The sequence below is a fragment of the Simochromis diagramma genome, unplaced genomic scaffold (assembly GCF_900408965.1).
Source record: "Simochromis diagramma unplaced genomic scaffold, fSimDia1.1 OVJJ01000344.1, whole genome shotgun sequence".
NCBI classification, from domain to species: Eukaryota; Metazoa; Chordata; class Actinopteri; order Cichliformes; family Cichlidae; genus Simochromis; species Simochromis diagramma.
This window is the reverse complement of record NW_024387375.1, coordinates 3,013,362-3,036,600: the sequence shown is the minus strand read 5'-3', so window position 1 is coordinate 3,036,600 and position 23,239 is coordinate 3,013,362. Positions and strand designations below refer to the sequence as shown.

Genomic DNA, 23,239 nt, shown 5'->3' with positions numbered 1-23,239 from the left:
TAGCCTAAAGAATAAAATAAACAAAATGGGAAATCAGTAATAACCACTTATCAACATGTAAGCAGGGGGCAGTTACAATACTGTATAACTCAGGTTCACCCTAAATATTAGGTAGTTACAGTGTAATAACAGCAGGTTGATCTAAGCTGTAATACATTTCTTGCACTTGACAGCTACTTCCAATCATTCCCTTACTCAACAGTTGTCACCACAGTTGGTAGCTCCACATGCGTGATTTTGCAGTTTTATGCAAGATGTCCTTCCTGACAAAACCCCAAAGGTGATTTGTGTCTTCAAGTGGAATCAAACCAGTGACCTTTCGCTTGTCAAGGAAATGTGGAAACCACTACACAGCCGTTGTGCTTAAAAATACTGTATAATTACCATTTAAGATGGATAAACATTATCGTTTCTTCTAAAGGACAATTTCCTCTAATGGGAAAACCAAACAAAAACAAATAAATAATATATAAATAATATATTATTTTCAATTTCTTTGTTTCTAAATGTTTCATGCTACTTATTACTTTAAAATGCCCAAATATTTATATAGTGTAGTTTTTGTCCTCTTCTCTTTTAAACCGCAAATTGTGACTCCTTTGTTTTGCAGTACATACAGCAAATCGAAAATGTTTGGAAACTACAATTTATGTAGGTATTATGAAGTACTTCCAATAAAATATAAATAAAATATAACCATATTTCGTTGTATTAAAGTATACGTGTAAGCATAATTTAAAACAATGTTCACCGTGACTGAAAAAATAATAATAATAAAAAAAAGGGGGTGTCTGTTTGGTATCTTCCTGTACTAACTGTGTGGAATCCGTCTGTTTTGTCCCTCGCTGGCTGCCGTGGTGCCAGAGGGGTTGCCTGGAAACGGCGGAAACGTTTGGGCGCAGCAGCGATGGAGAAGTATGAGAAAATCAAAGTTGTTGGAAGAGGAGCTTTCGGGTAACGTCTGGCTATACTTACACTTTATATGTAATTTATAAAAGTTCTTTTATGTCACACACATCAACCTGTCTGTAAACGCTGCGCTGTCAGGAGCGAAAGAGGAAAACAAATTTTCCCCTTAAAAAGAAGTAACGGAAATCGTCAAACGTGCGAAGAAGACGACGACGGAGAAGGACGTGTTACCAGAAGTAACAGAGCACTGGACGCGATTTATTTACTTTAAAAACCAGCTATCTGAAAGGCATGTAGAGGTCAGATGAGTGTTAAAGTCTGCCAAAGTCACCAAAAATGTTTACCACCCTCGGTCAAACCCTATATACACTATATTGTCAAAAGTATTTGGTCATCTGCCTTCACACGCATATGAACTTGAGTGACATCCCATTCTTAATTCATAGGGTTTAATTTTATGCTAGTCCAGCATTTGCAGTTATAACAGCTCCAACTATTCTGGGTAGGCTTTCAACAAGCTTTAAGGGTGTGTTTATAGGAATATTAGACCATTCCTCTAAAGGCGGATTTGTGAGGTCAGACACTGATGCTGGAACAGAAGGACTGGCTCCCAGTCTCCGCTCTAATTCATCCCAGAGGTGTTCTGTCGGGTAGAGGTCAGGACTCTATGAAGGCCAGTGAAATTTCTCCACACCAAACTTGCTCTTCCATATTTTTATGGACCTTGCTTTGTGCACTGGTGCACAGTCATGTTGGAACAGGAAGCAACTTAGCCGCTGCTGTTCCCAATCTCTTCCACTTTATTATAATACCACTAAAAGTTGACTGTGGAATATTTAGAAGTGAGTAAATTCACAACTGGACTGGTTGCACAGGTGACATCCTATCACGGTACCACGCTGGAATTCACTGAGCTCCTGAGAGCGACCTATTCTATCACAAATGTTTGTAGAAGCAGTCTGCATGCCAAAGTGCTTGATTTTATATACTTATGGTTATGGAAGTGATTGGAACACCAAATTTCAGTGATTTGGATAGGCGACTGAATACTTTTGGTAATATAGTGTTAGTTGGTCCAGATGACAGGGTAAGATGACAAATGAGTGTAAATAGTTTATAACCAGCCTACAAACTGAATTTCAAAGTTTAACTCTAAATTTTATTATTAAACTTCAACTAATTTAATGAGTTTGTCTGGAGTTGTGAAAAAGAATATGTGTTGGCTAGTCTTTTAAGAAAGAGGCACTGAAGTCTTAAATTGAATGAAACTTTTAATCTTTTAAGTGTCATGAAGATATATAATTTTAGCTGATAAACAAAAACCCCAAGAGGTCATAAAACACTACAACGATTTTTCCAATCACAAACTTTATAGCCAATGACAAAAACACTACCATGTCACATATGAATAAATATTAATTTGATGGTCAAAGATGGTCAAAGAGTCGGTTTTGCTTAGGAAGGTTTCAGCATGAAGTGACCTGGAAGAATAAACTTGGCAGGCATAATCGGAGCTGGTTGAATTCTCTAAGTACTAAGAAAAAGCAATTCACATATTTATGTGTGATTTTCAATTTTATGTGCTAAACCTTTATAGCTTATTTTTAAATGATCAATATTATGCTACTGTCATAAAATCTGCTTGTTGTTGCTTTACACGAAGAAGGCAGCTTTATAAGTAGGAAAAGCTCCATAAATAAAGATTATGAGCTATATTGAGTTACACTAGATCATCAGAAAATATGACTGAAGTAAATAATCTCATTTTGACTGGTATGGTATACACTTTATGAGCTCCATGTCCCTGTTCATTTAAATGTCCAGCCTTGCTAATGAAGTTTTACTGTATTTCTTAGGGGTGGTTCTCTTTTTATGTGACTGTGTGAAACAACATGACACAAACATGTTTAAGATTTAGTTGTTGTCTTCACTGTTCTGAAAATCCACAACATCTGCCATCACATTTTTAAGAAGCTGTGTATAGTGTAAGTAAAGTTGGATTCTTTGAGGACCGTCCTTCTCTTTTCCTTATAGTGTCCATTACACCTGACCATTAAGGTCAAGGTAAAGAATTTTTTGGACTATTTGTCCACAGCATATATATATTGATTGGAGATGAGAGGGCAGTGGGAACAAAGCGTAGCTGAAGGTAATCAAACACAAGTAAAGACAGACAGGAGGTAAAAAACTGAATCAAGATAAGTAATCTGACTATCAAAGCAAAACTGAAAATAATTGAACATTAAAAACATAATAAATAAAGCCAGACAAAAAGACTCACAATAAAGATGCTCATAGAGACAGGGGGACACAAAGACTGAAACACTGGGCAGACTAGAATAACAATCCAATCAAAACAGGAACCGAAACTCAACAAATTCCAAAAAATCAGTTTTCAGTAACATCTCAGAAACCTCAGGACTGTAACACAAATCAAATATACTTTTCAGGTACACAGATGGAGAAAGCTTCTGATGTCTTCTGAAACAAAATCAACTAATCTAACCCAAATATAGCAGAAATTTCATTTGTAACATTGAAATTTATTATTTTCATTCTATTTGTCTCAATTCCAACTTGTGATCAAAATACCATAGAGGCAGGAAAAAGAAATCTTGTTTTCCATACCTGTACATTCATATCACTTTGAATTGGTGTTGGTCATACTTCACATCTGAATGATAAAACTGTCATTAAAAGATGGCCCGTTTGATGTTTGCACAATGAGACATGGGATTGTGCTGCTTACATTTCATAAATAATGCACATCAAGTGGATTTATCCCGAGCCTGAGCTGCTCTGCTCATTTTGCAGTTTATTTATAACTACTTAAATAATCCATCAGAGGTGGGAAGTCACAAGGTCCTGATCTGCACAGCTGTACTTTTATGTCAGTACTTTATTTGAATAGAACACAATGTTGATCCCACAGCATGGCAGAGTTATTTTTTGAGCCCAGATGTTAAATCGGCTGATAAAGTGTTATTATTTTTCTACATAAAAGAATCCAGTCAGGTTATATGCTAAGAAGACATGCACTGTGTTGGTGTCCCTTCCATTTATTTCTCTTTTTATTCTGTGCCAGCCATGTGTGGGAGTAGTTCTTAAAGGTTAGTACAGAATGCTGTGAAAGGGTCAGATTTTTCAGATTCTCTATTCTTTTACAACTTTGTCTCACATTAGCTTAAAAATCTTAAGTTAAATATTGAGGTTATTTTACTGTGTTACTGTGTTTATTTGGTTCACATTATCGCTTCCCCAGAGAGTAACGTGTAATAAATCAGTGCCAAAGCTTAACAATGTCAAATCTAAACTTCAGCAAATCACCCTGCTCATATTTATTCAGGAAACGGTATCTCTCATTCTTCTTCACTTTGCTCTGCTGTCAGGATTGTTCACCTGTGCCGCAGGCGCAGCGACGCGGCCTATGTCATCCTTAAGGAGATCCCGGTGGAGCAAATGTCACGAGACGAGCGTCTGGCAGCACAAAACGAGTGTCAGGTGTTGAAACTGCTCAACCACCCAAATATTATAGAGTACTATGAGAACTTCCTGGAAGACAAGGCCCTAATGATAGCGATGGAATATGCTCCAGGTAACCTCGCTATAATATCTTATTACACATCTCCCTTTTGTTAATTGTACAGCATGTTACTTTTCCCATGATATAGTCCTGCAGGGCTCCATACCTTTGCTGGTTCCCATCATGTTAGGCCTGGGAATACCACATGAGGCTGTGTGATAGTATTACAATTCAGAAATCTGTTTATCTATAATGTAAAAAATGTAGATTGCCATCAGTGAGGCCAGCCTTCTGCACAAATGCACCAAAACAAAAACCTAAAATCATGAGGCAAGTTACTTTTGGATCTTTATATTTTCATACTAAAGACGAGGACTTTGCCAAGGCCTCTAAAGTTCTGCAATGCATTTCTAAATGACATTTTCTCAATTTGTGATTGGTTAAGTAGCTTGTTTTGCCAGTGGAACTGCCATAGCTTACAGATATTGGTGCACGTACATTGTTTTGATTCAGATATAAAACCTTACATATTTTGGTGTTTTATGAGCATTTTTCACTCATTATCTTTTCTTTGTCATTGCTCCAACTATTCTAGCAGTAGTTTGTTTGATTTTTTGGTAAATATATCCTGCCTGGATTTATTGTCATATTTTTTCACATGAAAGAAAATTATTGAAAAAGTACGTGGACTTTAGTTTTTGTTAAAGTTCAGATTTTGCGGCTGTAAACATCCAAAAAGTCTATTTGTTGCAGATAAAAGTGTTGATGTGATTTATTTACATGGCTGGATTACTTATTTTTTCTAATGCTTGCAGTAACATTTCACTTGAGCAACAAGATCACCTGCTGTGATCTTAAAGCCCTTTAAAGCCTTTAAAATCCAATGTTAATTGGCTGTAATATCATTTCATTACTCAGACCAACATAGTAACTTCCATTATGGTTCCAACAAACCAAAGTCATCTGTGTTGTTTATTCTTTCCTTCATGTTTTCTCCATGCAGGTGGGACACTGGCTGACTACATACAGAAGCGCTGTAACTCGCTACTGGACGAAGACACCATCCTTCACTTCTTTGTGCAGATCTTGCTCGCCCTGTACCATGTTCACAACAAGCTCATCCTGCACAGGGACCTCAAGACTCAGAATATTCTTCTTGACAAACACCAGATGATTGTCAAAATCGGAGACTTTGGCATCTCCAAGATCCTCGTCAGCAAAAGCAAAGCTTACACGGTGAATCGTCTTACCTCTTCCCTTCATTTTTAGAATTCTAAATTGCATTCTGAAATGGAATTAAAACCTCCTTTATTTCCTGTTACAGGTTGTCGGGACCCCTTGCTACATCTCCCCGGAGCTGTGTGAGGGAAAGCCGTATAACCAGAAGAGTGATATCTGGGCTTTGGGCTGTGTGCTGTATGAGCTAGCAAGCCTCAAGAGAGCCTTTGAGGCTGCTGTAATAAGAGCATATACTTTATACTGTCCCATTTTGGGTGTGATGATAATACTGCATTATTGTTTTTACATTACTCTTCTTCTCCTTAAATGTATAAATTATAAACTCTTGCTGTGTGCAAAGGCATTCAAACCATTAGAGCGACTTCTTTTAGAGCGATTCTTAAAATTTCTCAGAATATTTCATAAAAGCACCCGCATGTTGTCCCACTTTAAAGCACAAACAGATTGCTACTGCTTCTGATATCCACTCAGATCAATAATTCATTCAAATCTTTTTTGCTTTTGCTCAAGTCTGTTTTCACTACCGATTACACTGCGGTTTAGTGCTGTGAAAGATTCTTGTTTTGACAAGGATTTAGGGTAGATGATGAGAGATTATGCTTTTCACATCAATCTGTGATGCATCTTATGATTTCACTCTTTCATTTTTCTCTCAGAATCTCCCTGCCCTCGTTCTGAAGATCATGAGCGGCACCTTTGCTCCGATCTCAGACCGTTACAGCCCAGAACTCCGACAGCTAATTCTCAACATGCTCAATTTGGATCCATCCAAACGGCCTCAACTCAATGAAATAATGGCTCTCCCTATATGCATCAGGCCCCTGCTTAACCTCTACACAGATATAGGAAATGTAAAAATGCGCAGGTACAGTCTTTTTGCTTAATTAATAATGAAATAAGATTATTTTAACTACAAGAGTTTTGATGTCAGATTGAGATTTATTATGTTTTGTGTAGTGACTTCTGTCTTTATCAATATCTTCTTTTCTTCCAGGATTGAGAAACCTCTGTCTACGGTGCAAACTGGTCCTCAAGGTAGACCAGGAGGGAGAGTTCCTGCCAACAGGTCAAGAGGTGAAGCATGTAGTTATTTGACCATAGTACTGGCTGATCTAGACTGATAGCGTCAGTTACAAAACTTGTTGTTTGCTTTTTTGGGCTGAAACAGACAGATCAGTTGGTTTAGGACCAGGAAAGGTGCATTCCCTCCCGCTGTCTTCTGTGTATACGTGGGGAAGTGGCATCTCGACCCCTCTCCGCCTCCCGATGCTCAACACGGAAGTGCTTCAGGTCTCTCTGGGCCGCACTCAAAAGATGGGTGTGACCAAGACTGGCCGTTTGATTACATGGGAGGTTTGTGTGTGTGTGTGTGTGTGTTCTTTGTTTTTCCTTTTTTTTTTTAAACTTTGACTGCTTTTCCTGAAGTACAAATGTTCCCTGTAACTCTGACACAGTGCAAAAGGAGCAGCTTTGATCTGATATGCTCTCCTCAGCCTTGCTGATGTTTCCACTGTTAAACGTCCAAATATAGCTGAAAGAAATTATGAGCCAGTACTTGTAGCAAACAAGAAAATCCCAGAAAGTTTTAAAGACTCAAATAGCAATATTACAGGACAGCATTGTTATGGTTGCTTGGAGAAGCTACAGTACTAAACAGACAACATCAGATTGAAGGATTTTAGCACTTTTTCATCCATATTTTGAGTTTTAAGATACTCTTGGAAAAGCATAAATTCTCTACATGGGTATTTTGTAGGGGTGCAACGATACTCGTATCGATATTGAACCGTTCGATACAGTGCTTTCGGTTCGGTACGCATATGTATCAAACAATACAAAATTTGTAATTTATTTTATCAACTTTCCTTCTGACGATGCTGTCTGTGTTGAGCGCTCAGTGAATCTGCGTTCGACTACTCCGCCTAGGCTGCACTGTCGAGCGCAGATCCACTGAGCGTTCAACACAGACAGCATCGTCAGAAGGAAGAGCGCAGGGCAAGCTAGCTAGACAGAAGTTAAGCTCTCCTTGCAAATTGAACATCCCCCACCCTCATTCGATCTGGCGTTTGGAATTATTTTGGTTTTCATGTGACGTATGACCCTGAAGGTAAGCGCGTCATGGACTAAAGTAAAACAGTATGTTGGATGTGCCATGCAATGCTCAATTACATGGGTGGGAACTAGTGTGTTAGCGCAGTTAGCTCGTTAACGTGTTGGCCATCTAGCCCCACGCAGGGGTAGCTCGTTAATGGAGATTTGCCGTGTTGTGGCGTTAACGTCATTTCAACGAGATTAACGCTGACAGCACTAGTGGGAACACAACGAATATGACTGCACATTTACGCCGACATCATCCTAGTGCAAAGACAAGTGGAAGCAGACAAAAACAACAAGCATGCATGCTACAAACTTTACCCAAGTCATTTAGACAGCCGTTAGCACATGATTCTCCTTATGGGGACCTGATATGTTTAATATTGTGGCGATCTCAGACTAGGAGGAGAGGGAGGTATCGTTTGGTCTTGCTTCCCGTGAGCTAGCCAGGGAGCACAGCCGTTTATTGACATCTGCAGAAGAACACTGCCGCTAGCTAACTGCTCAGTGCGGCAACCACACAGCAACAACAACAACAACACACAGGGCGCCCTCTGACCCCGGAAGGACACACTGTCGCAGCGAGAGGGCGTCACCCGTCACTATGGCAACATAAACAAAACATAACTGTACAAACAGAACCCCGAACAGCCCTGACCCGCTACATAGCCCCCACCTAAGGGGTCAGTCGTCCCCGACGACCCCATTACCCCACACAAAGTCCTGCAAATGTCCAGGTGCCTTCTTTTGGCGCACCGGCCGGTCACGACCAGCGGGGGAAAAGTCACTCGGGTCAGAACATGGGGTGCCACCATCATCCCACTTCTGACACCAATGTGGCGAGCTCAGACAACGAGGAGACGGAGGTGTCGTTTGGTCTTGCTTCCCGTGAGCTAGCCAGGGAGCACAGCCGTTTATTGACATCTGCAGAAGAACACTGCCGCTAGCTAACTGCTCAGCACGGCAACCGCACAGCAACAACAACACACAGGGTGCCCTCTGACCCCGGAAGGACACACCGTCGCAGCGAGAGGGCGTCACCCGTCACTATGGGTACATAAACAAAACATAACTGTACAAACAGAACCCCGAACAGCCCTGACCTGCTACAATATGCTGCTGAGAATATAGCCCAGAAGAAGCGTATAGTATAGCTTTTATTTTGGAAAGAGCCATTTCTCTGTAATAAACTCTCTTTTCCAAAGATGAGTGATTCCTCAATCAGATACATGGGTTACCGCGCCAGATCCGCGGCCCCGAACCGTAGTAAGGAAACCTCTGGCAGTTACTTGAAGGTTCCGTAACTGACTCGTAGCCGGCAACAGCTTACTATACAGGTCAACTCCGCTAGCAAAAAGATCGAAGGAGGCGTAGGAAACTGCTTCACCGAACTTTATTTCTTCTCTAAGGCATGAACACCGCGTACAGTGGGCTGAAACAGTTTACTCACAGCGAGCATCGCCGACACAACTCTGGCGGTCGAGGGAGTTATTATATTCCTTTTATTTATTTTCTTTTCGTCTCTTCTGTAGCTAACCTTTACTTTTTCCCCTTCTCCGCTCTCTCTCTTCACACACACACCAGGCAGTCCCGCTACACACATCCCGAATACATTTCCCATCAGGCTTCATCCTTAAAGGGCCATGCCTGTAACACAGGGCTTGCAAAATCGCTAGCCCGACGTCCCGGGGCTAGCGATTTTTCCAGTCGTACTACCAAAATCTATCTCTGCCCTGCCCGTCGGGCTATTGTAGGAAGGATAAATATATGTCAATGCTTTTGCATTCTTTCGGAAATGTAGCTGGGTAATTATGTCATTGGCATCGGTGAGCCACTGTCAATATGTGACATATTGAAATCGCGTTTGAATTTGCGCTTGTTTTTTGCTTTCACTTTGCAAATGTCCAGGTGCCTTCTTTTGGCGCACCGGCCGGTCACGACCGGCGGGGGAAAAGTCACTCGGGTCAGAACATGGGGTGCCACCATCATCCCACTTCTGACACCAATGTGGCGAGCTCAGACAAGGAGGAGATGGAGGTGTCGTTTGGTCTTGCTTCCCGTGAGCTAGCCAGGGAGCACAGCCGTTTATTGACATCTGCAGAAGAACACTGCCGCTAGCTAACTGCTCAGCGCGGCAACGGCACAGCAACAACAACAACACACAGGGCGCCCTCTGACCCCGGAAGGACACACCGTCGCAGCGAGAGGGCGTCACCCGTCACTATGGGTACATAAACAAAACATAACTGTACAAACAGAACCCCGAACAGCCCTGACCCGCTACAATATGCTGCTGAGAATATAGCCCAGAAGAAGCGTATAGTATAGCTTTTATTTTGGAAAGAGCCATTTCTCTGTAATAAACTCTCTTTTCCAAAGATGAGTGATTCCTCAATCAGATACAGGGCTTGCAAAATCGCTAGCCCGACGTCCCGGGGCTAGCGATTTTTCCAGTCGGGCTACCAAAATCTATCTCTTCCCTGCCCGTCGGGCTATTGTAGGAAGGAAAAATATATGTCAATGCTTTTGCATTCTTTCGGAAATGTAGCTGGGTAATTATGTTATTGGCATCGGTGAGCCACTGTCAATATGTGACATATTGAAATCACGTTTGAATTTGCGCTTGTTTTTTGCTTTCACTTTGCAATCGCGCGAACTGTGTATAGAGAGCGACAGCACTGATTGGTGAGTGACGATAATTTGCGCACCAATTCCTCTGACATCGTCTTATCAAACATGCAAACATGACAAGTGAAATCTCCCGCAGCAAGCTTAAACATATGAGAGGTTGATCGCGCAGAGAATCGCTGACCGTTATGTGTGTGTGTGTGTAAAAGCAGCAGGATATATATTTTAGTTCTGCTGAGCCAAATAAGAGAGGTCAGGGTGAAGAAGTGACAGCCAAAGAAAAGCTTACCACAAAACGGAAAAGTTATGACAAATCAGACTATAAGGCAAAAAAGTGCAGCTTTATGGTTTCATGGACAAAAGAATTTCTGTGGCTGCAATATGACGAGCTATATAACCGGGGCTGCACATAAGTGGTCCACAGGTGCGCATTCGCTGTCAAAAAAAAAACAAAACGCTCACAAGATATGAAGTTGCAACGCGTGTTTGCATACATAAGATTTTCTGGAGGAGGACAGACATTTGTTTAAAACTCTTAAAGATGTCGAAGAAGCTCCTTTAAGCAATTACTGTGATGTTCCTCCACCTCCAAAGAAATGTCAGAAGGAGTCCGAACCACAAAAGAAGCGCGTATTCTCGGAAAAGTGGTTGCAGGAGGTGAGCTGGCTTCAAACAAATGATGAACGCACAGAGATGTGGTGCAGAATGTGCCGTGAAAATCCCACTCTAGCGGACAAAAACGGTGCTTTTTATATGGACGCAAACGCGCGTTGCAACTTCTTATCTGGTGCGCGTCTTTTATTTTGACAGCGAATGCGCACATGCGGACCACTTATGTGCACCCGTGTAAATAACATAATGTTCTGCCGGGTGTGTTGTTGGTTTTCTCTCGATTTCTGAGTCGACAAGCGCCTTTGTTACTGGGACCAGTCATTTTAAGAAAGGCCCCCATTAGAAGCCATGAGAAATGCAAGAAATGCATTATTGCTCAGTCTGCAATATCTTTCCCAGAACAAACACCAATTGCAAATAACATACTAAAAATAAACCTGAAAAATCTGTTTAGAACAGCGTACTATGTTGCAAAGAGTGAACTACCACTGGCACAATTTAGCAGTCTTTGCAAACTTCAAAAAGCAAATGGCCTAGATCTTGGTTCCACTTGTCTCTTACCCGTGACTTCAGCGGAAATTTCAAATTCAGGATCTGACACAGACTGATTCATGTCCTACACAGTTCTTACAAGTTCATAGAAATTTCTGTTCAATTAGAACCAAGTATTTGAGTTGATGATTGTAATTTTTATACAATGTTGTCATTTGTTTTTCAACAATTTTTTGATTAATGTTTTGTTTCCTTTACAATATTATACTTTAATGTATAATATTGTAAAGGAAACAAAACAGGAAACAAAACATCAATCAAAAAATTGCTCTCTTTTTTATTCGGGCTACTTACATTTATTTTGGGCTACCAAAAACTGAAGAGTCCCTGCCCGAAGGGCTACCAGGGATTTTGAAATTTTGAGAGCCCTGAGATATATTTATTTTTTTAATTACTTTTGTTTCAGCAACATTAAATTTAAAAACTGTACTTTTGAGTTAAAATATATATTTATAATTTTAATAAATGACAAATTAAAAAGGCATGAACATTTTTTTTGTATCGAAAAAATATCGAACCGTGACACCAAAGTATCGAACCGAACCGAACCATGAATTTTGTGTATCGTTGCACCCCTAGTATTTTGTATACTTTAAAAGTAACATCTGGAAGGCTTGAATATTGCAGACTCATGATTTCCTCTTATTCTGTTACTGCCATAAAGAGACTCTCTGCTCACTTTAGTCTAATAACATTTTTTGTCACAGGCTCCATCAGTGGGGTCCTCTGAGGCCAGTCTTCCTGGTGTGGTGGAGCAGATCCAGCCTCAGTTTATTTCTCGCTTCCTCGAGGGTCAGTCTGGAGTCACCATCAAGTCTGTGTCCTGTGGTGATCTCTTTACCACCTGCATGACAGGTAGGTGGGCCATTTGTCTTTGGATACCCATCAGAGAGATCACAGCCATGCCAGTCAGTTTAGTTAGGAGCTGTGCTGTAGAAAATCTGTTTATGCTCATCCCCTAAAACACTAAACCAGCGTTTGAGTGCAAACTTTGGATACAGCCAGCCATCTCTTTATCTTCATATTGTGAATCTACCTGAACATAACCCTCATGCTTGTCTGGCAGTTAGGAATGGTTGTTTCTCTCATTCTCACACTGTGGTACACTCACAGCGTGCTTTTGAACGGTGTTGTCAACCCATCCAACACCACAAAGCCGATAACACAGGATTAAAGACTCTTTTCTCTTAGCTCATGTCTCTTTCATCAGTTTTCACTGTTGTGTTGCAGATTAGTGTTTCCTAGATGGGGATTAGAAGCATTCTGTTGGCCTCTGTAAGAATACACCTACACTCATCAACTAATAGTCCTGTTAATCCCTTCTTTTCATTTCCAATTTGCAGACAGGGGCATTATCATGACGTTTGGTAGTGGAAGCAACGGCTGTCTAGGACATGGGAACTTCAATGATGTAACACAGGTACACTATTTGAAAGCCTTAGTAAATGCAATGATAGCTGCCAGTGTAAGAAATTAGGTATACCCTAATAAAAGTAATACAGTTAAAGGCAACAGCTTCTTTGTAAATTCCACTCAAATCAACTTGTTTAGATTAATAAAGGTGGATTACATGTTAAAGAAATCTCTCAATCAGTAGAAATTCTGTGACCCTGAAGTTAGTCTATAATACCATTTAATCAGCAGTGCACTACTGGAAACACTGTGTGGTTTAGGTGAGAGAGCTAGTGTGCACATGATGCCCACTAGCTAGTGGTGAATGTGCTGGAATATTAGCTGGGTTGTTGGAACACTGGAGCAAAAAAATACGGACGTCGTCCTAAAAAGCTGACAGGTTAGACTTCATTCCACACTCTTCTACACAAGCTTGTGTGTGTTTTGCAATTTCACAGTGTTAAAATAATGTCTTTTTTTCATGGCTTGATGTGCTCTCCCTCATATTTTTACAGAAAAACACACATTAAAAGCAGACGTGCCTTAACATGTACAATGAATCGATAACAATGAAATAATAATGGATGAATGAATAATTAAAAGACTTTATAGAAAGAGATGGTCGTTAAAAAGACATTTTTAAAATTTATTAGGCAATAGATAGTACAGAAGCAGACAGGAAACAAAGGGAGAGAGAGGAGTGAATTCAACCAAGAATGATGCAGTTTCATTTTATACAGTTAAATGAATGCTATGAGGGCGCAACGTCCCTACAGATTTTTGATAAAAAGCTTTCATTTCATTGATGACACTGTTTTTGTTCTCAGCCCAAGATAGTGGAGGCTCTGCTTGGTTACGAGCTCATTCAGGTGTCCTGCGGTGCTTCCCATGTTCTCGCTGTGACCAATGAAAGAGAAGTTTTTGCCTGGGGAAGAGGAGACAATGGTATAGTAAACAAACCAGTTTTTATTTTCTTCTTTTTGGTGTTTGCTTGTGTGGTTTATGACAGCTGCATCTCAACACAGAGCTTAATGGTTGGGTCTCTGTCTGAAAGGTCGCCTCGGGCTCGGCACCCAGGACACCCATAACTCTCCACAGCAAGTGTGTTTACCTGGCGACTTTGAAGCCCAGAGGGTGGTGTGTGGAGTTGACTGCTCCATGATTATCAGCAACCAGCACAGCATTGTGGCATGTGGAAGCAACAGGTGACTATTCTGGTTCTTGATTCAAAAGTGTGACAAAAATGAGGAAGTGATGAGCAGCGTTATATAACGCTGAGACGACGTTTTCACTCCATGTTTTCCGTAAAAAATGCTAACATTTTATCACTCTATAAAGTCGATCATGTAGGTTGATGGTGGTAGGTTAAAAGTTCAGAGAGGTACTTTCCTAGTGCACAACCTGTGAGACAGCATTCTCTTAAAATGACAAAGCCTTTGCATTCACTCAGCGCTAATCCCGCTCTCTCAGAGAGGATGTATGTGTGAATAGGAGAGGGCAAGAGTAGTAAACAGCTTTGTTCACACTTGTGTGGCTTACAGACATGAAATACATACACAGTAGCAGTGAACTCAGCTCCAGACCATAAACATGTATTGAATACTTGATAAATATGAAACTAAAAGATTACTGCCATTAAATGATAATTATTCTTCATTGATGGGTAAGAAGAACTTTATTGCACGATATTCATCAAAGTGTTCCAAAAATAGCAGGTGGAACTATTTATATACAATGAAACTTAACAGACTTCATAGCCAACGGGATGGAAACTTGATACACATGATAGCAAACTAGACTGGAACGTCTGCCTACTTGGGATTTTTTCTATATTACATAATGTCAGATTTGTTTTCTGGATTTCACCGATTGCAGCTTTTAGCCAAAAGGCAAAAAAGAAACGATACTTATGAGCGAGTGCTGGTAATGTGTCTGTTTACAGGAAACAAACAGTCTTATACTCTCAAATGTATGTATGCTTAAACAAACACTTAAGATTTGGACGAATACTACAGCATTGTGTCTGTTAAAAATGTTTGTTTTGTTGTTTTATTGTACTCAGGTTCAACAAGCTTGGCCTGGATATGATCACATCTGGAGAGGAACCAAATCCCTTGAATCAAGTGGAAGAAGTTCATTCTTACACTCCAGTCCAATCAGCCCCACTCAACACTGAGAAGATTGTTTACATTGACATTGGAACGGCGCATTCTGTCGCTGTTACAGGTTCAAGAAATTCACAATATTATTCTCTTTTTTGGAAAGAGTCTCGTTTGTAGCTATTATAGCATTTCTTTGCGAGTGCCTTTGTGTGTTAAGTTTAAGTCCAAAGGTGGACCCAAATACAGACTGGCACACAGAGTAATACACAAAGCAAGCTTTACTTTCATGCTGACAATAAGTTCCAGGGAGGAAAAAAGGGTGACTAATCCAAAAGTACAAAAACTGCCAACAAGCACATGACTTAGAAGCAGCACCTTATGAGAGAAGCAGGTGGTACAACAGATGAGTTGACAAAGAGGAAGACAGAACTACTTATACACAGAGGGCTGATTGGAAATGAGAAACAGAAGGGAAACCAGACAAAGGTGAAAACTATCAAGATGATCAACAAACAAGGGATAAAATCCAAAGCAGGATACAAGAGAAATCTAGGTATCAGAATAAAGCAGGAAATTAATCAAGGACATAACTAAAGGATAAATAAACTAATTTGAGGGGAACACAGAAAGACTAAATAGAGAGAGGAGCAGATATTTTAAATAGCTGATTGTTAGAGATTGCTTAACGGCAAATGTTTTTCCTCTTTTTGCATCTATGCAGTCTGTTTATCTGCATCCAGAACCTGCTCAAATGTGATTGGTTAGCACCCAGACTAAAGCTGACTAGAAAAACAGAAACCAGAAAGCTTTCCAGAAAGACTGAAGAGATTAGCCCTGACAAAACTGCAGTAGTTCCCTTGCTTTTGACAGCATTGGGTTTAGTGGGATGCAACAAAGAATCCTGAATAATGTCTGTGACCTCTTTCTTTTTTTTCCCGCAGACCCTTGTCAGGCAACTGCGGTACAAAAATTAATATTACTGCAATTCATTAAAAACGTAAATTTTTCTTATCCGCACAAGGGAAAAGCTGCTAACAAAGCAATTTCACCACTAGTGTAATTCCTAAATTTTTTCTTGGTTTATGTCTCCACGTTTTCGTTGTTCAGAAAATGGTCAGTGTTTCACCTTTGGCAGCAACCAGCACGGTCAAATTGGCTCCAGCTCCCGACGTAGCAGCCGTGCCCCCTGCAAAGTGTCTGGCCTGCAGGGCATCACTGTGGCTGCCTGTGGTGACGCCTTCACCTTAGCCATAGGATCTGGTGAGTAGATGCATTTATTGAGTCGTGTTTGTAACATTGCAACAGATTTCTTTTTGAACCACGTTTCTTTTGAGACTTGAGTTTTGTGAACAAGAATCCTCAAAATATGTTGGATGGCTGACAGAGGAAACGACAATATAGTTTTAAGTAAAGTGTGATATCAGGTTAATATACTTATGAGTAGAAAGGAGTAAATATCATGTCTTGAAGTTTTTGAAGACCCTGCACACCTGCAAAGGGGCTTTCAGTTTTTTCTGGCTGCCGTTCAGGTTGAAGATGGGCCGGGGATGTAGTACAGTTTGAGAGTTGACTGGATTACTGGAACTAATAAGAAGGAGAAAAGTGTGTGTACACACAGCTTAAGCTGCAATCAGGCCAAATCTGTTTTTCTGGCAAGGGAGACTTGCTTGGTATGCCAGAGAAACATAAACTGTGAGAACTACCATGTCTAATTATATTAGCCAATGAAACTATAAATTACTGTTAGACATTTCTTTTTACCTCTCAGCTGTAAAAGACTGATGGGGTATTATCATCAACCTGCCGGGTGGGTGATGTGGAGTCCCAAGTTTGTGAATGCAGTAACTGACATAGGAGTTTCAAATTGATACCATAGGTATAACTATAAAAAAAAAAAACAACGAAAAAAACGGGTGACTTCAAATCGATAACTTGAGAAGGAAGTCACCTAGGATTTTGAAATGGATAACATTAGATTTAATCTGATAGAGACCACATTTCATTGATAGCTGTTGTTTAGCTGCTTTACATGGGTATTTTATTATATCTCAATTTGACTCTGACTGGCTGTGTCACCACACAGTTATAATGTACAACACCAATTCTGAAAAAGTTGGGACCTAGGAGTTGGTAGCCTGAGAACTCGACAGTCATAAACATTCCGTATTGATTTCTCTAAATTCTCTGAAATCTTTGATTATGTATTTACTGCAGATTACAAGAGAATCACAATTTAATTTTGAGGAACATTGTTCAGAAATTGTTTCACAATTTGTATATGCAGTTTTTTGCAGATTGGTGAACCTTTGGTCATCTTTACTTGTGACAAACTGCCTTTCCAAGATGATCTTTTTATACCCAGTTAGTTGCTGACCTGTTGGCGATTAAACTAATGATTTGCAAACAACTACCGGTACTGTTCCTCCAGCCGTTTCTATTTAGTACCACTTACTTTCTCCAGCCTCTTCTTGCCCAGTGCCAACTGTTTTGAAATGCATTTCTATGATTAAATTAAAAATATTCAAAATATATTTCTTAATATCGTCATTTTGTCACTTTAAACGTTTGATATGTTTTCCATGCTCTATTATGAGTAAAATATGGGTTTTATGAGATTTGCAAATAATTGGATTCTCTTTGGACAGCATCTCACGTTTGTCAGAAGTGGGTTTATAGCGTCAACTCCAAAATAAAGCCGATAAAGATGATCATTGCGGTAGATTCTTCAGCAAGTTTCACATTTCTTCAGGATTATTTTCACGCCATCCCAAAGATAAACCCATGATATACTTGATTGTTGTACTAAGAAAAACTTTAATATTCAAGAAAAACATAGATTATGTCGATAGCGTTACTTAAACACAGTGGTAGGTAACAGTTTTTTGTGTGTGTTGCTCTTAAAGCTGATGGTAAAACAGTAAAATGTCATATTAGTGATTGGCTCCCTGGAAAGAAGCCAGCCGTGCTTTCTTTGTGGAATACGGGTTTTGTTCGACTCTGATTTCCATCAGATCGAGCTATTGTGCTGCCACTGCAGGAGAGACGGAGCCATCAGTTAAAGACCTGTGTGAATTAATGCATGCTGGGGTTCTGACTCTCAATTTGGTGACCATCCTCTTCTTATTCTGTTTCTGTTCTCTGCAGAAGGGGAGGTGTACACGTGGGGCAAGGGGGCCCGTGGCCGCCTGGGAAGAAAAGAGGAGGATTCTGGGATACCAAAGCCAGTGCAGCTCGATGAAAGTCACCCGTTCGCGGTGACATCGGTGGCTTGTTGTCATGGCAACACCCTGCTGGCAGTGAAACGTAATATTTCACTCATTACCCTCTGTTAACAAACTCTGTGAGATGTTGGGATGTGGTGAAATATCACTACTCCCCAGATGAAAGACAAGCTTAACTCGAGACAAGGTCCCCCGATAACATCAGCAGAGTTGCATGTTCGTCTGTGTACAATAGTGAAAGGACTCATTTGTAATTTTGAAAGCTCAGCTGTGGCCAAAAATGTGGAGTACTTCCATCTTTTACAGACAGGGTGCCAGGGGGTTTGTTTACACAAGAAACTAGTTTTTATGCTACAAATATAATTTTTATCTGCACACTAAAAGTAATTGTAGGTCACAGAGGTCTACGGAGTGGAACAGAAAATGGCAGTATAAACAGTGATGGTACAAAACTGAGGGCTTGGATTCCACTTTATATTTGAAAACAGCTGCAGAATTAGAGAAGATTAAACTGCATCAGAATTCAATAAGTGACAGAGATGCTGGTAATCCAGCAACAGGCTGCAGGGCTGCTGTTTAAATGGTTCTCAGGCCTGAGCTGAGCAGCAGATATATAGAGACCAACCACTGTGAGAGGTTTAGATTACAGTACAGACCATTGCACAAGTGCCCAAGTGAGTGAGTTTCACCCTTCTAACTCAAACGCTTCAACATTAAACAACAGAAATAGAAAAAAACGGAGGGTGGTCCTAAAGGTCCAGTATAAAGATAAAAAAGGATTGTTTTGAGCTCTGAATCATGCGAAGCTATTTTTTTTATTTTTTTTATTTTTAGAGTCGAGAGATAAACTTGTTTGTATAGTTTTTTTTTGGACAACAAGAATGTTTCGTCATGTAGGTTAGTGTTTTCTCTACGTGACCTGATGTGTGTGGATGATATGACACATGCTTGAACAATGTTTCAGTGATCAGGATCTGGTGAACATTAGGAAACACATATGTGAAGGCCAAAAGCTAAAACACACAAGTACAAAATCACCAGGTTTTAAAGTTTTCCTTAAGGAGGAAAGAATTAATTTAATTGAACACAAAATTAGTTCACAAACCTCTGAAAGGAACTTAAATTCTTAATGTGAGCTTTAAATTGTGAGTGGAAGGCAAAAGTCTTCACAACAATTACTTGAAGACAGAATTAATTAATTATTAATTACTTTTAAACAATGAACAGAGAAAATGTAGATAATTGTGTGCAGATGTAGCTGTGGAGTCACTGTGAAAAGCAAACATGTTTTTCTGGTCCAGTAGCCCAGTAGTAGTAATTGTGATTAAACAATACTAAAGAAAATGCAGCACTGCAGACCACTTCTCCAAAATTTGTAATATTGATCCTAAATTTAAAAACAAATAAGACCTGAAGTTCTTTTGTATTATGTCGTATTTTTGCCTTTATTAGTCATGAGTGAAAAAGCAGATGGAGAAAGAAGAGAGCGGAACATCTGGACAGCAGGAATCACTCTGTTGCAGTGTTAAAATTTCCATTAGACTAGTCAGGACTACCAGACCTCCTGTAAAACATGACAAGCTCGTACTGATATTCATTTAACTGTCAGCCTCATTATTGGCCCACTGATTTATTGGGTTAATACTTTTTGTGCAACAACAGACGAGTTGTTTGCTGCCGGTTCAATTCATTCATCGATTAACCTGCTAATTGTTTTCTTTGTGGGATGAATGAATATTTTGTCTAACCAATGTCAAAATGTAGCGAAGATTTCAAGCCAAGGCGGCATCTTCAGATTAATTCAATACAAAAACCAAAAGCTGTTTATCTTACTGTTATATTTAAAGGAGAGTTCCCAATTAGGTCAAACACTTGCACTTGCACCTGATTCAGCTCTACTGACATTGCCATTCTGTTTCTGCTTCAGCTCTGCTCGAGGAGGCCATCTCCAGATGATCTTGTCTTGAAAAATAACCCACTCTGCGGCCATCGTGAGACCTGACAGCGGACTGTGGAGGAGGACCGCTTCCTCCTAGAGACCCATCTGTGCTGAATTTAGAAAGATTTCCTTTCAAACCCCAGCTGCAGCCTCAGCCTTTCTCTCTCTATCTATTTTTCTTTCAGGTGTTTCATTCAATGGTTTGATTTCATGGTGCAAAGCACAAAAAAAGGTCACAGCCTTGCTGCAGGTTTTATCTCACATCAGGTCGGTGAAAGGAATGTTGCAACACAGATACTGAAGCTAGATTACGGGAAGTCATTAGGCTGGGCTCATGCAGTGAGCTATTGTGCGCTCTCATGTGCAGTGTCAGCACAAGAAAGACCATTAAAAGGTCAAACTGGTTTGAGCGCTCTCAAGCAGCCGGTCAATGAAACGAAAAGAATGAAGCCACTTGAGCGTTCATCAGACAAATGAAGTCAGCACCACGTCAGTGGTCACTTTGCGATTTATTGGATTACAGCGGTGTTCGAACCACATAACGACGGACCGAGCTGTGTCTGAAACCACTCGCTTGTTCGCTCATTCACTTTTGTAAGATAAACAGCAGTTCAATGAGAGGAGTGAAAGGAGATTTCAGACTGTTTACTGACTGCAGCAGGAAATGGTGCACATGCTGGGCTGTTTTCATTCCAGTGTAGGACTCTGAACAGCAGATGAAGTTCACAGTTTTATCATTATTGTCCTTGTAACTCATTGAAATCATGTCGCTGTACAGAACAGTGTGAAAACTGTTCATGTGATGACCAAAATCAAAACCTGCCAAAGTGTTCAGAGTACAGTAACTATTTCATTCAATGCCTCACTCTGATGCAGACACAACCATGCTGAAAAGGGTTAACAACAAATGAAAATACCACAATGTTGAAAAGCCCCCATTGTAGTAAATAAAGACAAAATACACCGCCTCAATTTAACTAAAGAAATAAGGGTCTTCCGTTGGGTTGAAGATCTAGGTTCAGTAAGATCCTAACCCCACTGAGAATCTTTGGGATGTGCTGAAGAACATGTTGCACAGCGGTGCGGATCTCCCCTCATCAATATGAGATATTGGAAAATAAATGTCACAGCTGAGGACCTTTTTTGGGCCAGTCAATGTAAACTTGAACCTGTAATAATGAACGATTTGAAGAAAGTTGCACACAGAACCTGAAGTCCTAATAATGCAAAGTGGGGTCAGTTTGAAGTACTTTATATGCTGCTGCATGGCTTCATTTCCAATAGTAAATCCAGAGATCATCTGCAGTTACATGATTATATTCTGTATTTAGGCTGAGAGCAGTCTGAGACTGCACAGCTCAGCTTAGGCTGGAAGTTCTGTCTCTCCAGAGACGAGGGGTAGATTGACTGTCTCAATTCAATTAATGATTGGATGAAAAATAAATATTTTTGAATTTAACTCAGACAAAGCAAACGTCTCTATTTCCCGCTCCAGAAAGCATATACCTCTATATCCGTTTTCTTTCTCATTCACCCTAAAAGCTAACACACACAATCTTGAGATCATTTTTGATGTTTGACTTCTGATATTCACATCAAGGCTCTTGCTTTTTCACTGTAAGAAAAAATGCTCAAAAAGTGAACAAGAGATGCTCGTTCAGGTCTTCATCACCTCCTGCTTGGATTATTGTACTGCTCTATTTTCTTGTCCGCCAAAGCGTTTATTAATCGCCTCCAATCTGTCCAAAATGCTGCTTCAAGGATTGTAACTCGCTCTCAAATTCTCTCATATCACCCCATCATTACAGCATCTGCACTGGCATCCAGTCAGGTTTAGGTATCATCTTGAAATCTTGGTTCTTACTTTCATGGCTTTATGAGGTGAGGCCCTCACTTACATCGCCTGTCTACTCAAATCCTTAGGCTGGCTGATAGAGGTCTTCTTGTGGTTCTCCGTACCCGTGTAAAATCTAAGTGGGTACTGTCTCTTAAAACCAAAACTGTGGAACAGCTTACCACTCTTTCTTCACACGCTTGAATCTGTGGCATTCTTTAGAAAGCTTTAAACTTCTCAGACAGAGATTTGGTTGTTTTTCTGTTGTGTGCATTTTGCTCTTCTTTTTGTTTGTTTTTCTCCTGATACCTCTGTAAGCACTTTGTGACTCCTTTTCTTAGAAAGCGCTATATAAATCAATTTTACTTACTAATCTGCATCTGGATTAGTTTGTGATATTTTCTCGTAAACATCAAGGTGATGTCTGATTTCACTTCGATAGGTATTTCTGATGACACAAGATGTCTCACAGCGCTGAAATATCGTTCCAAAAATTCCTTGATCTATTGTGACTAACTGTTAGTTCCACTTCAAGCAGGTAGTCGCTTCTAAGTGTGGGCCAAGGCTCACCTCTGATAAAGATTTTAATGCATATATATATATATATATATATATATATATATATATATATATATATATGCATATAAACAAACCAAAATAATCACAGAAAACAGTTTCAAGTACAAGCACCTCAAAATGCTCATTTCCACTGCTGCTTTTTTAAATATGCATGTATTTTTTATATTTACATTCACATTAAATTTGACTCACAGTGACATTTTCTTGTGTTGCGGCTTTTATTGCAATAGAGAACATTTAAAAAGACAGACTTTCAAAAAATGAAACATTAACCTCCTCTACCCTCCTCTTTACGCTGTCATTAATATGTAGTTTAATACTATAAACACACCGAGTTATTTTTAATCAGTGGGTATTATTCCAGACTTCTTCACCTTTTCTGGGGACATGGCTCAGCTGCCTTTGTTGTCCTGTGTGATGATGTAATGGTGATGTAATCCAGTGGCAATACAGCAGGTGAAAACCGATCCAGATGTGAAGCTGTGCGCTTTATTGACCCCGTGAACGAAATGACATCCGGATGTTTATTTCTTTTAATGAGTATAACAGCAGACGTCAGTGGTTATTTTTAATGAAGCATTTATATGAAACATTTAAGCTTGAAACGAAATAATA

The 23,239-nt window shown here is 39.9% G+C and overlaps 1 protein-coding gene across 1 annotated transcript; it reads left to right on the top strand.

The window, feature by feature from the left end:
* The first annotated feature begins 833 nt into the window (after positions 1–833).
* On the top strand, positions 834–22,821 carry nek8 (NIMA-related kinase 8). Its single transcript, XM_040008621.1, has 15 exons — positions 834–954; positions 4,299–4,504; positions 5,436–5,668; positions 5,757–5,888; positions 6,328–6,536; positions 6,666–6,745; positions 6,840–7,024; positions 12,265–12,412; positions 12,901–12,977; positions 13,777–13,894; positions 14,004–14,154; positions 15,012–15,175; positions 16,159–16,311; positions 18,196–18,354; positions 20,200–22,821. Exons 1-15 carry the CDS (start codon positions 908–910, stop codon positions 20,226–20,228), a joined length of 2,091 nt encoding a protein of 696 aa, XP_039864555.1. The 5' UTR covers positions 834–907; the 3' UTR covers positions 20,229–22,821.
* The last annotated feature ends 418 nt before the right edge of the window (positions 22,822–23,239 follow it).

Bases quoted from the DNA above. Each gene is read 5' to 3' on its own strand.
- nek8 (XM_040008621.1), top strand. From the start codon at position 908: ATGGAGAAGTATGAGAAAATCAAAGTTGTTGGAAGAGGAGCTTTCGG. The intron at 7,025-12,264 runs GTTTGTGTGTGT...TTTTTGTCACAG, and splicing joins GCCGTTTGATTACATGGGAG to GCTCCATCAGTGGGGTCCTC. The intron at 12,413-12,900 runs GTAGGTGGGCCA...TCCAATTTGCAG, and splicing joins CTTTACCACCTGCATGACAG to ACAGGGGCATTATCATGACG.